The sequence below is a fragment of the Sorex fumeus genome, unplaced genomic scaffold (genome assembly GCF_029834395.1).
Source record: "Sorex fumeus unplaced genomic scaffold, SorFum_2.1 ptg000072l, whole genome shotgun sequence".
In the NCBI taxonomy this organism is placed as follows: Eukaryota; Metazoa; Chordata; class Mammalia; order Eulipotyphla; family Soricidae; genus Sorex; species Sorex fumeus.
Genome location: NW_026606129.1, coordinates 8,071,445 through 8,085,639, shown reverse-complemented (window position 1 = coordinate 8,085,639; position 14,195 = coordinate 8,071,445). Strand labels below are relative to the sequence as shown.

The following is a 14,195-nucleotide window of genomic DNA, read 5'->3' as shown; positions in this document are numbered from 1 at the left end:
CAGCCATTAAGTTTTTCCAGAGGCTTTTCCTAACTGTGTGTGGCTTGGCACTTAATGTACTTCCCGGAGCCCGTTTCTTAGGTCTGGTTTTTGGTTCCGTTTTGGGTTTTGGGCCACACCTGGCAGTGCTCAGGGCTGACTCCTGGCTGTGCACTCAGGAATCCCTCCCGGCAGGGCTGGGGATCAGCTGTGGCCCCGGGTGTCTGAGCTGGGTCAGCCGCGGGCCAGGCAAGCGCCCGCCCCACTGTCCGACCACTCCGGCCACCTTTCTTAGGTCTTTCTAAACTCCACCTCCAAGGCATGGCGGGGGGCGGGGGCGAGGGGGCATACTGAAGGGTTGGTTGTGAGCGCTTGCTTAATGCCCACCGTCAAGACTCATTCCGATGACCAGACTCGGTGCTGGTCATCCTTGCAGATGTCCTTTCTGTCCCAGTTGTGCAGTGGATGGAGATTTAAAAATCTTTGCGGAGTTTTACAGAGGTCAACAGGAAAAATCTCTCTCTCTCTCTCTCTCTCTCTCTCTCTCTCACACACACACACACACACACATGCACGCATGCATGCACACACACACACATACACACACATGTGCGCATGCACGCACACGCGCCTGCAATCAGACCCTTCTATTTCTCCTCATCTCCTTTCTAAAAATCCACTGGCAAGAGTTTGCGGCCCTGTCAGGATGAGGTCATGAGCAGTGACTCACGTGCCTCTCAGGAGCATAAATCACCCCTCCTGGTGACTCTCCATCCTGTGGCCAGGCTTTCGGGGCAGAAAATATCTGGGCTTCCCCGTCGCCTGGGATATTTTTCCATTCTCATCGGAAGGTCACGGGGATCCGTCCTGCACCCGATCACAGTCCAGTGGAGGCACCTTCCTGGACAGAGCTACGGCAGGCACCCGGGCTGGTCCTTTCAGCGTGAGTTAATGGGGTCAGGGCCGGGCCAGCTGCTGCCGAGGGCGCCGCCCTGCTCTGGGTGTGAATCCTGCAGGACCGGCTTTCATTAACGTGACATTTGCTGGGGAGGTTTTCCAGAATCCTCAGCTGGAGGATGAGAAAGTGTTTTTGCTGAGCAAACGCAGTGCTGGCAGGAAAGGGTGCATTTGAGCGAGTTTGCTGGGCTCTGTGCTCTTTCCGGTCCAAACACGTGTTCCCCATCCCCAGGGGTGCTTGAGGCTGTCACCCCTGAAGGAGGTGTTGGCCATCCCGGGGCCAGCTGCTCTTCTCCAGACTTTTCTGCTCTCCCCAGAATAGAGAAGTGCCCACTGGGTAGATGATGTGAAAAACGCAGAGAAGTACAGTGATTAGTGATTAGTACAAGCAGCCAGCAACTGAGGACCATGGCCCTGGATCCTGGCTTGTCAATAAAGTTTTTTTGTTTGTTTAATTTTTGGGTCACACCCGGGGATGCATAGGGCTTGCTCCTGGCTCTGCACTCAGGAATCACTCCTGGCAGTGCTCAGGGGACCCTATGGAATGCTGGGAATTGAACCCAGGTGGGCTGCATGCAAGGCCAACACCCTCCCTGCTGTGCTATCACTCCAGCCCCCAGTCAATAAAGTTTTATTGAGACACCACCGCGTGCTTGGATTGTCTGTGGCTGCCCTTGCCAAGGGCGGCCATTGCATGGTCATCAAAGCCTTAGATAGTGCCACCACGCCCCTTGCCAGACGTTTGCCAGGTCCTGGCCTTGCTCTGTGAACCTAAGGCAGGAAGTCCGTGTGTTTTCCTGCCTGCACTGGAAGTACCAGGCTTGTGTACCAGTCGTGTGCTTTGCAGTTTCTGCTCTCTGTGTATAAATAGCTGCGCTTGCATGCCAGAGGGCTATGCATATATCCCGTTTTTATAACACACTAGGTAATTTAACAACACAGGGCGGGTATTTCCCGAGGACTCACCACTTCGGGGCATGATTTTTAATGCAGAAGTGTCATTGTGTGTCTGTGACAGGTCACGTGGTCAATCCCCCTTGCCCCAGATCGTGGTGTGTCCAAGTCTGTGCTTGGATAAAGATCGCTGCATGGACACCTTTGGGTGGCCGCCTCTGTTCCTATGAGTCGCCACATGTCCTGAACGTCTTCACACCTCGTTACACCCTATTCTGTTCTTCCAGAACAGTGTTGCAAGCGGTGTGGCAGGTGTTGTAAGCTGTGTTGTGCGTTGTGGACGTTGTGTGTGGTGTTCAGTGATGTTGTGTGTGTTGTAAGCCCTGTTGTGGGCATTGTAAACAGTGTTGTGGGTGTTGTAAACCGTGTTGTGGTATTGTGAGCTGTGTTCTAAGTGGTGTTGCAGGTATTATAATACCGAATCCAGTGTTGCAGGTATTGTAAGCTGTGATGCGCGTGTTATAAACCATGTTGTGTGTGTTGTAATTTGTGTTACTGTAAGCTGTGTTGCGGGTGTTGTAAGAGGTGTTGTGGGTGTTGTATTCGCTCCCTCTGGCTGCTACAGCAAGTAAGCCCAGAGCTGGACTGATTGAAAACCATCCACTCTCTCCCAGGGTCTGAGAAAGCCAGAAGCTGCCTCCGCTAGTGGGAGCGGGTGGGTTTCCCTCTACTGCAAGGCCTTGGGGGCCTGCGTGGGATGGGGGGGGTGGGTCACTGATGCTGATGTGCAGGAGGACGCGCTGTGAGGTGGGCCCTGGGGTGCGGAGTCTGCGAGGGTGGGAGATAGAAGCTCCCTCGGTCAGGGGTGCAGCTGGAACCCCCTGCAGTGCATCCTGACTCTTCTGTCTCATGCCCCTGATCCCCCGATGAAGGCGCTGGGGAACCCACCACAGAAGCTGCTCGGGGCCCCCAGCCCGGGGCGGAGGGGCCTGGCCTGACTCTGCCCTTTCCTCTGTCTGTCCCCGAGCGACTGAACAACCCGCAGGCTGGTGGCGGCCCTGTCTGCTTTCGAGCGTTTTGGACCTTTCGTGGATGACACAGCTGCTGTGAGGAGCCCCCCGTGCCCCCCGCTCCTCTCTCCCCAGGAGGCGGGGCTCGCGATGCAGGGGGCCACTCAGGGTCCCCCTCACGTCCAGCACGAGGTGCTGCTTCCTGCCACACCAGCACGCCGGGCAAAGACGGGCCCTGGGCAGACAGGAAGCACGTGGGACCCACCCCTGCCATGTGCACAGGGCTCCCGACTATCCCCTGGGCGAAGCTGAGCCTCAGTTTCCCTCTCAGAGTGAGGTGATGATAGCACCAACTCCTGGAGCCGCACCCTGAGGTGCCGAGGAGACAGTTGAGGGGCCCTCGGCCTGTGGCTGTCTGCTGTCCCCTTCCCAGCACACTCTCGGCAAAACCAAGGCCCAGAGAGGTGCTTGGGCCTGTGTCACACAGCACACAGGTGTCCGGGTCCCGTTCCGGCCTCGGCTGACCTGTTTCCACCTGCCTCTGAGCACTGTGTCGCCTGAGACCGTTTGTCAGACTGGAGACCAGAGGGTTGGCGAAACTGGTACTCCAAGATGCTGGGTTCTCAGACCTGGGGGTGTCCTGGACCTGGGGGGCTCCTGACCTGGGAAGGGGGGCGGGCGGGTGCTGGGTGCTCCTGCCACCCTGCTCTGGCCTGCGGGCACCTGGGCAGAGGCTGGGAGGAGCCATCAGCTTCCCCACGGGTCGGCTCCACCTCAGCCTCTGCCCACGGCCCTGCTCTCGCTCCTCGTTTGCACTGGAAGTTGCAGCCGTAGGAGAATTTAACGTGACCTGCAGAGCAGCCCCTCAGAGCTGCCTCAGTTTACCCCTGCCCAGCCCCGGGCCCCATCAGACTTCAGACAGGAACCTCTGACCTGACTCCTCTATGGACATGAGTGGCCAGTCACCCTGGCACTGCGGGCCAGGCCAGAGGTCACCCAGCCCCCGAGGGTCCCCTGAGAGGGTTCAGGACTCTGTTCTGACAAAATCGTTTAGGTATTTTTCGAGCACTGTGGTCACAAGCTTGTCCACGCACAGTTGTTGCAGGCATTCAGAGTTCCAGTACCAGCCCTGCTGCCAGTGTGACCTTCCCTCCGCCAGTGTCCCCCGGCTGCCCCCCGTCGCAGCACCAAGAATTTCCTCGCCATAACCCATACCCAGTACTGGTGTTGCTCATCCTGCCCCGAGGGTTTCCTGAAGTGCGAGTGACCTTGTGTGTTGCTGTGTCCACCTGCGGAGCTCAGTGGCTTCCGCCCAGTGCTCCACCCGGTGTTCCTGCCCACCCCGGACTGTGTACCCGTAGAGTTTGGGGTGCTGCATGGCCCCAGATTGGGCTGTTGGCTTCGGGGGCTTTGGAGTTGGGACCAGCAATGCAGGGACCTCGCTGGCCTCCCTGAGCTCAGTCCTGAAGCTGGGCTGGTTCTCTGGCAGCGGCGGCACCAGATACGGCGGGTGCGGCACTGAGCCTTTGGCAGGGTGGGCCCGCGTCTGCCCACTTCCCGCCTAGGGCCCAGAGGCCTGGCCAGGCGGTGACTGGGCCTTCCTGGGATATAGCTCAGCTGCTCTCCGAGATCAATCCTGGAGCTTGGGGAGGCTCTTGAGGAATCATTCATCTCCCTGATGCGGTTTCCAAGGGAAGGGGACGACTCAGCACCCTGGGCAGAACCCACAGTGCAGGGTCCCCTGCAAGGGCCCTGGTTCCAGCTGGAAGGGCATGAGCTTGCGGCCAGCTGGGTAGCCGAAGGGCCTAGTGGCTGCTCCATGGAAGAACCAGGGGACCTCTCCTTCTGCTTCTGCCTTTCAAATTTCTCCCAAGTCAATAAACACAAAAACAAACATTGATTTCCTACAACGAAGTACCTTTTATTCTCTCTTTCTCTTTCTTTCTTTCTTTCTTTCTTTCTTTCTTTCTTTCTTTCTTTCTGTCTTTTCGTGGGAGGTCACACCCTTCAGTGCTCAGGGGCTATCCCTGGCTCTGTGCTCAGAAGTGACCCCTGACAATGATCCGGAGACCCGTTGTGGTGGAGGGAATTTGAACCAGGGTCAGCTGCATGCAAGGAAAGACCCTCTCCCCCAGATCAGTGAGTAGCTGCCAGGTTTGAGGGGAGAAGGGCAGAGAATATGGATTGTGGGTTCAGGGATGCGAGTGTGCTCGGAGCCCTCAGTGACCCTGGCGTGAGCGGTACTGAGTGTGTACTAACAGAAACCCGAGTTTCCTTACTGGCCTGCACTCTGGGACCCACCGTGAATTCTGTGAACGCATGAGTGCAGGTTAATGCTGTTTGCTAAGGGGTAACTCTAGGTGGGGGGCTGGGGTGGGTGGGGACTCTGTTTCTTGGATATATATTTTTGTAAACATAGAATCACTCTACAAATAGTCTTTGAGGGCCAGAGAGATAGTGCAGTGGGTCGGGCACTTGCATCACACACAGCCGACCCTGCTGAATCCCTGGCATCTCGTAGGGTCTCCTGAGCACCACCAGGAGTGATCCATAAGCCCAGAGCCAGGAATAAGCCCTGAGCACTGCCAAATGTGGCCCCAAAACAAGACCAAAAATGTTGGAGCAAGAAATACCTAGAATTCCTAATTGTCTTGGCTCCCAACACTCCCTCGCTGGCTCTGGCTGTGCGGATGGGCAGGGCAGCGGGCAGGGACGAGGCCTCGCTGTCCCCTAGGCCAGTCACCCATGCCCGGGTATGGTGGCTGAGTATGGCCACACTGCTCCCTTCCAACGCTTGCTTAGAAAGAAAGCAGGGGGCCGTGGGCTCTGGTGATGGGGAGCCACCAAGGGTCTCGTCAGGAGAGTGACAGCAGGTGCGCTGTGGCGGGAGGCTGAGCCCGCCTCTGTGGAACCAGGGAGGCCACCAGGTGGCCTGGGAAGCACCTTTGCTGCCTTCTGAAGCCCCTTCTCACCCCACCCCTGCACTCAGCGCTGGGGTGGACTGTGACCGAGTAAAGCTTCGGAGAAAGTATTTGGGTACCCGCTGCTTCTCCAACCCAAGGGAGGGACCACATGGCTCCCGGGGCCACTGCAGGCTCCTCTGCCCGCTGGAAAGGCCACGAGAGCCACGGAGCTGGCTTCACAAGGACCAGCCTGGAGGCTGCGTGGGGGAGGGTGGCTCTGGTCCTCAGGGCCCTCTCCTGTCACCGCCGTATAATTTATGAACTTTTCCTCGATAGCTGCTCCTGCTCCCGCCCCAGCAGAGGCGGCGTGGCTGAGGCCGTGTTGATAAGCTCATTCTGCAGACCCCCGCCCGTGATAGGCTCCGAGGGGGCCGGGGCCCCTTTCTCTCCGGAGCAGCCTCGCTGCAGCCAGTGTCCAGGCGGCCGCTCCCTTTTGCAGGATCTGGGCTTGAGGCCCGGCTTAAGTGCCCGCTTGTCCGCTATTCGGACCGAGGCTTCCAGACCCTCCCAGGGTCAGCGGGGCACCCCAACAGCCTCCACCTTTGTGGCGTGTTCTACAGACTGCCCGAGGCCACCAGCTCCCCCAGTTGCTGTGGCAACTGACTCCGAGTTCCAAACAGCGACGGGCTACATGCCACCTGAAAACTGGGAAGCGTTTCTGGCGCTCCTGGTGCCAGGGGGCTTGTCCTCACGGGAGAGGTGGCCGCGGGGGGCCTGGGCACACCCCCGACCCAGACCCACAGCGTGGCTCTTCATCGGTGAGGCCGGATCATAGCCACAGTGGGCACATGCTGAGGGGTGTGTATCAGTGTACAGTGCTCCAGCACCTGTCCCTCCAGCAGTGCACGTTTCCCACCTGAATGTCCCCAGCTTCCCTCCTGCATCCCCCCACCCCCATGTGTGGAATTTGAGTGTGTTTGTGCGCCGTGCGTGTGGTGTGTAGTGAGTATGTGGTCTGTGTGAACAGGACGATGGCGTGTGTGGTGTCTCGTATGGGAGTGCGTGTGGTGTGGGATGGATGCATGTTGTATGTGCTTCACAGGGGAGCTCCCACAAGCCCATCACTTCATGCTCCTGAGCCGAGGCACTTGGAGGAGGTCATCATTTGCCCTGACCTCTGACCTCTGACCTCTGTGGTAGGAGGACCCGGGCCCAGAGCTTCCACTTCCTTGGCAGTGATGGCAGGCAGGTCCCTGACCTCCTGCTCCAGCTGGCCGGGGTTCAGGGTAGGCTCAGTCCGGCCTTAACCCGCCTCTTGGCTGGCCTCATCCAGTGACCCAGGGGACCGTCCTGGGCCCTGCTGTGAAGGGTTCCGTCGCCAGGGCCGACTGACTGCGCACCAGCCTCACCCCAGAGAGACTGAGGCTGTGTGGCCAGCGTGTGGCCTGCAGCTCTGCCGGCCCAGGATCAGCCTACCGCAGGCCCCAGGCGACGCCCTCAGTGACACGGTTCCTCGAGCCTGGCCCTGAGATGGAACCCGAGGCCGTGGCCGGCCCTCAGAGGGCGGATGCGCCAACTGGGTGGTTCTCTTTGGCCGTGACGCTTCCGTGCATGTGTCCCTGCACTGGCCTTGGGGGCAGAAACTTGGCCTTCCAGGGGTGTGTACCTCCGGGAGGAACTCGGGTTCTAGAGACTGCCATGTGCCGTGCTACCCGCCAAGAATGACCTCAGAGATCCTCCATTGTGACGGTTCTGCTTTCTTGAACTCATCGTTTCCTTTCCTTTCACAGAACCTTGATTGTACTCTGGTCTTTATGCTTGAAACTTTTTTTGAGTGGTGGGGGGGCACGCCCGGCAGTGCTCGGGTGACTCCTGGGGGGGGGGCAGGGTGCGGTCAGCATGCTATCCCCAGAGGGCTGTCCCCTCTCTCCAGTCCCCAGACTGAGACTTTTTTTTTAACGACGTATTTCATTTCTTTTTACCCCGAATACATAGGTAATATTGAGCATTTAATTTTTTTCTCTGGTAATGAAACTCCTGAAGTATCTTCCAGACTGTAACTGTGAGCAACTCTGCAGTCGGTGACCGTAGGCCCCTGTTTCACATGACGATGAGCAGATAGCGAGCAGGTCTGCACCCTGTGCACAGGGGTTGGACCAGCGCCCCTCGTGCTTTAAGGTGTGCATGGTGGGGTGGGTTCTGCTCCGAGGGCCTGGTTTCGGGCCGGAGGCCCCGCATTTCTACAGACCCACCCCACCCCAGAAGAGCTCATAGCGTGACCCTCCAGGCTGCACTTGGAGTGAGAACTTGGGGTCCCTGGATCAAAGGAAGTTTTCCTGCAACATTCCTTTGGGGGTCACGCGGATGTCATGGCACTGAGGGTCGGGGTGAGGGAGAGGGTCGGGCTGTCAGGCAGAGTTGGGAGGAGTAGGCACGGTTCCCATCTGCCCCCTGGGGGTCTGCCTGCACCCGGGCGGGGGCTGCCTTCTGGAGAATGCGGAGGGAGCGCTGGGTGGACAGTCCGAGGCGTGACCCGGGCCATCTGGAAGGTTCAGAGCCCCTCAGTGTGGCGGGTCTTGAATTCTAAGCGTGGGTGTAGAACTCCGTCCCCAGGAGGTTCAAGAGACGTTTTGAGCGGGGTGGCGTGGCGACTTGGGCTGACCAGCAAGGCCTGAAGGTCAAGCCCACTCCGGGGACACCAGCAGTGGGCGGACGAGCCGGGGCTTGACCACTGGGCCCGGCTGGGGGTCACAGCCCAGCTCCGAGCTCTCTGGTGCTGTGACCCTGCGCTGTTGCTCATCTGGGTGTTCGTCGAAGGGTGGCCACTTTTCTGCCCTGTCCTGCCCAGGGAGGAGTGTGTGGGCACTGGCACGCGCTCCCCAGGCCCTAACTAACGGCCAGCCCTGGCGCAGGCCTGGGCCAGCCAGCTAGCGTCAGCTGGTGCGCGCTCTCCCTCTCTCTCTCTCTCTCTCTCCCTCTTCTCTCCTAGCTCCTGCCTCCTCTCCCTCTCTCCTTCCTCCCTCTCCCTTTCTCCCTCCTCCCTTACATCCTCCTCTCTCTCTCCTCCATCCTCCTCCCTCTCTCCTTCTTTCCCTCTCTCCCTCCTCTCTCTCCCTCTCTCCCCTCCCCCACACCCCTCGCTTTCCTGTTCTTGGCTGGGATGTGGGGGTCTCTGGGCAGCTGAGGTCCCCGGGTGGAACTTGACCTCGTTTTGGTTTCCATGAACTTTATCCTCCGTGTCCCAGGCGGGAAACGCTCCCCCGCATGTCACGTTGCCGAGGCGACCGGGGTGGGGGGCCGTGGCCAGGCCAGCCCGCACTGACGGTCCCGCGTGTCCCGCAGAGATCCGCGCGCAGCTGGCGGAGCAGCTGAGATGCCTGGAGCAGCAGGCGGAGTCGCGGCTGCAACTGCTGCAGGACCTGCAGGAATTCTTCCGGCGCAAGGCCGAGCTGGAGCTCGAGTACTCGCGGGGCCTGGACAAGCTGGCCGAGCGCTTCTCCTCCCGGATCCGCGGCTCCCGGGAGCACCAGCTCAAGTGAGGCGCCTTCGGGGGCGGGGCGGGGGCGGGGGGGGGGTGCAGACACGTCGGGGGGCAGAGGCGGGTGGGGGGGCGTGGACACGCAAGGGGGCGGCAGGGGCGCCAGGCACGGGAGCCCCAGTGGGGGCAGGTGCTGCCCCTCCCCAGCCCTGACCTCTGGGGCCAGGCGGGCAGCAGCCGGGCGTGTCCTCCGTGTGGACCCCCGACTCACACCGTCCTCCCTGTGCCCCGGAACATCCTGACTCTCCCCGGCCTGGGCCCCGTCTGGGCCTCTCCCTGCCCGCTCCTGCCCCGGGCCTGGACAGACCCCCAGTCTCAGCAGCCCCTGGGCCAGGGTGGGCTGCTGTGCCCTCAGGGCCGCCCCCACCGCCCCCTGAGCTTCCATGTGGGGTCCCTTCTCCACCCGAGACTCAGTCCTGTCCAGCCCCCAGCCCGCTCGTCCCTCCCTGCCATTCCCGGACACGGCCCCACACCTCCTGTGGCCGTCGGCCCGGCCTCACTTTCAGGCTGCACCTGCCCCCAGGTGTCCCTTAGCCCAGCCCAGGATGCCCTCACCCCCGAGAAGCAGCCCCCTCCCCTGGCTCCTGGGCGCTGGGCACCCCACTCGGCAGGGCCCACGGGACCCGTCTAGTGGCTGCCATGGGTCCCCAAGGCTCGGCCACTCGGTGTCTGTGTCCAACCCCCCACCGTTCCAGCCGATGTCCACGCTGAGGGCAGGCCTGTGTCCCCCTTCCCGAGGCTGTGTCAGGGCCGGCCCCTCCAGCTGTCCCACCTGTAGACACTGGACACTCTAGGTCGGAGCAACACTGTGGATAAGAATCACTTCTTTGGGGCGGAGCGATAGCACAGCAGGGAGGGCGTTTGCCTTGCACACAGCCAACCCGGGTTCGATTCCCAGCATCCCATAGGGTCCGCCGAGCGCCGCCAGAAGTAATTCCTGAGTGCAGAACCAGGAGTGACCCCTGAGCATCATAGGGTGTGACCCAAAAAGCAAAGAATCGCTTCTTTGAAGGGCAAATCCACAGACACCTCTGGCCGGGCTCCTCCAGCCGCGCCGGGCCTTCCCACGGTCATGTTCTCCTGACGCTGTTCTGTGTGTGTGGGGGGGGGGGGGGATGAATGGGACAGCCCCAGGCTCAGGGGTGCACCTGGAAGGACAGTCCCGCTCCCGAACCTCTGCTCCCTGCGGCCTGCAGAGCTGTCCCAGAGCCCCCCTGCCCCCGCCCCCAGGGCTCTGTGGCCCCTTCTTTTTTAAATTTTTTTTCCCTTTTTAAAATTTTTATTAGTGAAACACCATGAGGTACAGTTGTAGACTTACAAATTTTCGTGCTTGGGTTTCCGTTGTACAATGATCGAGTACCCATCCCTCCACCAGTGCCCATTCTCCACCACCACCAGTCCCAGTATCCCTCCCACCCCCAGCCCCCACCTCTGTGGCAGGGCATTCCCTTTTGTTCTCTCTCTCCTTTTGGGTGCTGTGTTTTGCAAAAGAGGCATTGAGTGGCAATCATGTTCGGTCTATAGTCTGCTCTCAGCACGCATCTCCCATCCTGGGAGGATCCTCCCAACACCCTTTATTTGGTGCTCCCTTCTCTATCTGAGCTGCCTTTTCCCCTAGCATGTGCGGCTGGCCTCCAAGCCATGGCGTGAACCTCCTGGTACTTATCTCGGCTATTCTTGGGTGTTAGTCTCCCAGTTTGTTACTTTATGTTCCCCAGATGAATGCAATCTTTCTGTCTCTCTCTCTCTCTCTCTCTCTCTCTCTCTCTCTCTCTCTGACTCATTCTGCTTAGCGTGATACTTTCTCTGTGGCCCCTTCTGACGTGACAGCAGGGGGGCAGGTCCGGGTCCGGCCCTCGGGAAGCCATTTCAGCAACCCTGGTCAGCCTGCTGGGAGCAGCCGACACACCCTCACCCCTCAGCCCACAGCCACGGCCAGGGGTGTGCAGACCCAGGACTCCCAGTCCCGCCTCCTGTGGTCCTGGGGTGGGGGGAGCGGGTGGGGCCAATTCCTGGAGCCACGAGCTCCCCGCCCGCCATTAGGGCCTTGGTGGCCACTAGGCCTGGGGCTGGGACCGGCTAGGGGGGACAGGCGGTGGAGACTAATGAGGTGCTGCTCAGGCCCTCCGGGGTCTGGGCAGAGCCCCCTCGACCGCAGGGGCCCGGTTCTTGCCCCCTGTCCTGCTGCCCCCCAGGAGCTGTGCCTGCTCCACCCTGGGCGGGGCCTCGTCTGTGGCCTCATCTGGTCACTGCAGGGTAACCCTGCTGCCCAGTTACTTCACAGGCCCTTTGGGAGGGCTCCTCAGCAGTGCTCAGGACACCCAGGGTGGCGGCTAGAGGTTCAGACCCAGCAGCAAGGTCAGTCCTGGCAGTGACGCTCAGGCCAGGGGTCCGGATGCATCAGGCGCCTCCGCGTACCGAATCGGGACCTTGGGGCAGAGAGTGGAGGGCGCGGCCCCACCTGTCTGAGTTACTCGGCCATGGGCCAGAGATAGGAGGGGCGATGGGGAGGATGGAGGGAAGGGAGGAGGGGAGTCGGGGATGATGGAGTGCCCCGGGCGGCCCTGGAGGGACCCCACCGGGTGTCTTTCCACCTCCCCTGTTTCCACTCCTGTCAGACACCCAGATGTGCTGCCTCTCAGGGTCCTGCGGGGAACCGACAGAGGAGGAGAGGGAGGAGGAGGAGGAGGAGGAGGAGGAGGAGGAGGAGGAGAACCGGTGGAGCATCTTTCAGAGAGGGCTTGAGGGTGAGAGGAACAGGGTGCTCAACAGCCATCACACAGGAGAAAGAGGAGGACTGAGGGGAGGAAGGAGAGGAGGACTGCGGGGAGGACGGCGAGCAGGTCCTCTCTGCCTGGGCTGTGTCTTGTCTGTCCTTTGGGGTCACTGGTTTGGGCGTCTCGAGGCAGCAGAGAGGACAGCGGGAGGCCTGGGTCGCTGGTGCCGGGCGCAGCAGGCATGAAGCTGGCAACACTGAAGGGCAGACGAGCTCAGCGGCCCTCACAGCTCTTCTGGCCAGGGGACAGCAGAGACACTTGTCATCCAGCTGCCTTGGAGTGTGTTTGGGCCCAGGGTCCAGGGCTGTCTACTCTGGTCCAGCCATGGAGACCCCCAAAGGCCGGGCACTGGGCTGCTGGCAGGAAGCTTGGAGATGCAGGATGCTGGAGGGGCTCCCCACCCACTAGTGGGGACACGGGTGACCCTGAGGCCTGACATCACTGACCCCCGGGCTTCTGAGGACGTTGGCGTTGGTGGCAGTCTGAGGGTGTTGTCAGCATTGTCCGGCGTGACATGCAGAAGGGGCAGAGATGAAGCTGTCGCAGGACCCACTTTCTCTGTGCGGCCTCCCAGTGGGGCCTCCCAATGGACAGTGCTAGGAAGGCCCCACTGTGCTGGACAGTGCTGGACCCCTGCTGCGGGTCCCCCTCTCCCTCACATCCCGCGGAGCTGAGTGTGGCTCTTCCCAGAAGGGCTGGACCTGGGCTTTCCCGAGTCGGACCATGGCTGCGGTGACCCCTGGGACTTGGGACGTTGGGGTGTGGATTCTCTCAGCGGACCCCTGGGGTGAAGCTTTTCTTTCCCAGACTTGGCTAGTTGATGGTACTTGGTGGGCTCGTGAGGACAGTGGGGACTGGTCACCCCCAATTAGGGACTCCGACACATTCGGGTCAGCGGATTTGACCTCAGGCCTCCAGCCTGCTGACCCGTGGGTCTCTGCCCACGCTCATCCTGGCTGCCAGCTCTCAGGCTCCCACTCGGCCGGTGGGACCCGCCGCTCCCTGCCGAGGCCGGACCCTCCCCACTATCAGCCAGCCCTGCCGCCACTGCCGCCTGGAGCCCAGGACACCTGGCCTCAGGCCACACACAGTCCAGCAACCAGTGACCACAGCAGACTGAAGACAGTCCAGTGACCAACGACCGCCGCTGGCCAAAGACAATCCAGCGACCAGTGACCGCCACAGCCGCAGAGTCAGAGTCCAGGGACCAGTGACCACGGCAGACTGAAGACAGTCCAGCAACTAATAACTGCCGCGGGCTGCAGAGTCAACCGCCTCTGGCTGCAGATACCCCTGCCGGGCTTCCTCTGTCCCCGGCCTTAGAATGTTGCTAAGGATCTGCAAGGTCGGGGCGTCACCACAGCTGGACGGCCGCCTCTGGGCTCTCCCTCCTGGCCGCTCCTGCCCTGAGCTGCACCCTCCCTCGTGCTCCCTCCCTCATGCTCCCTCCCCTGTGCTCCCTCCCTTGTGCTCCCTCCTCCTCCCCAGTCCTGGGCGGGTCTGTGGTGCTCTGCCCTCTCTGCCGGGGCTGTGTCTGGTCTCAGAAACGTGGTAGAAACTATTGCACCGGGCCCGGCGAATCCGACTACAAGTCCCTGAAGGATCTGGGCCAGCCGGGGTCCAAGGAGCGAGTGGTGAGGAGCCCCGGGAAAGCCCCCGCAGGGAGGGGGAGGCCCCTCTGGGGTCCCGGCCTGAGACAAGAGCACAGAGGCATTTGGGGGGCTTATTGTCACCCTCTGCTGGAGGGCTGTGCCTGTGGGTGCCCCTCAGAACAAGGGGGAAGGGAAATAAGGGGTCCCCGACAGCATGAGGCCCCGATCCACAGCCCGGGCCCCGGGCTCTCCTGGTTCTTAGTGAGGCCGCAGGAGAAACTGTCGGCGCGGCTCCTGATCGATGAGTGCTCCCTTCCCATGATGCCTCCTCCCTTTCCTGCCCTCTTCAGCGGAAGTCAGGCTGCAGTGACCATTCCTACTCCCCAGGCTGCAGGGCAGCTGAGTGCTCGCCTGTGCTCCCGACCCTCCCTGTGTGCCCACTCCGCGCGGCCCTCCTCAGTGGCCCTGCAGGCACCGTGCACGGAGCCTGTCTGGGGAGCGTGGCCCGGTGAGGGCGGGGAGAAGCATCGCAGGCATTCTCTGAC

The 14,195-nt window shown here is 61.1% G+C and overlaps 1 protein-coding gene across 2 annotated transcripts in view; it reads left to right on the top strand.

Annotated features, from left to right (window-relative positions):
* SRGAP3 (SLIT-ROBO Rho GTPase activating protein 3) overlaps window positions 1-14,195 on the top strand; it is a 128,573-nt gene that overhangs the window by 58,757 nt on the left and 55,621 nt on the right. For both annotated transcript variants that reach the window (XM_056128987.1, XM_056128986.1), the window contains exon 2: window positions 9,086-9,278. In XM_056128987.1, coding sequence (XP_055984962.1) covers window positions 9,086-9,278 — 193 coding nt within the window. The remainder of the gene's footprint in view (window positions 1-9,085; window positions 9,279-14,195) is intronic.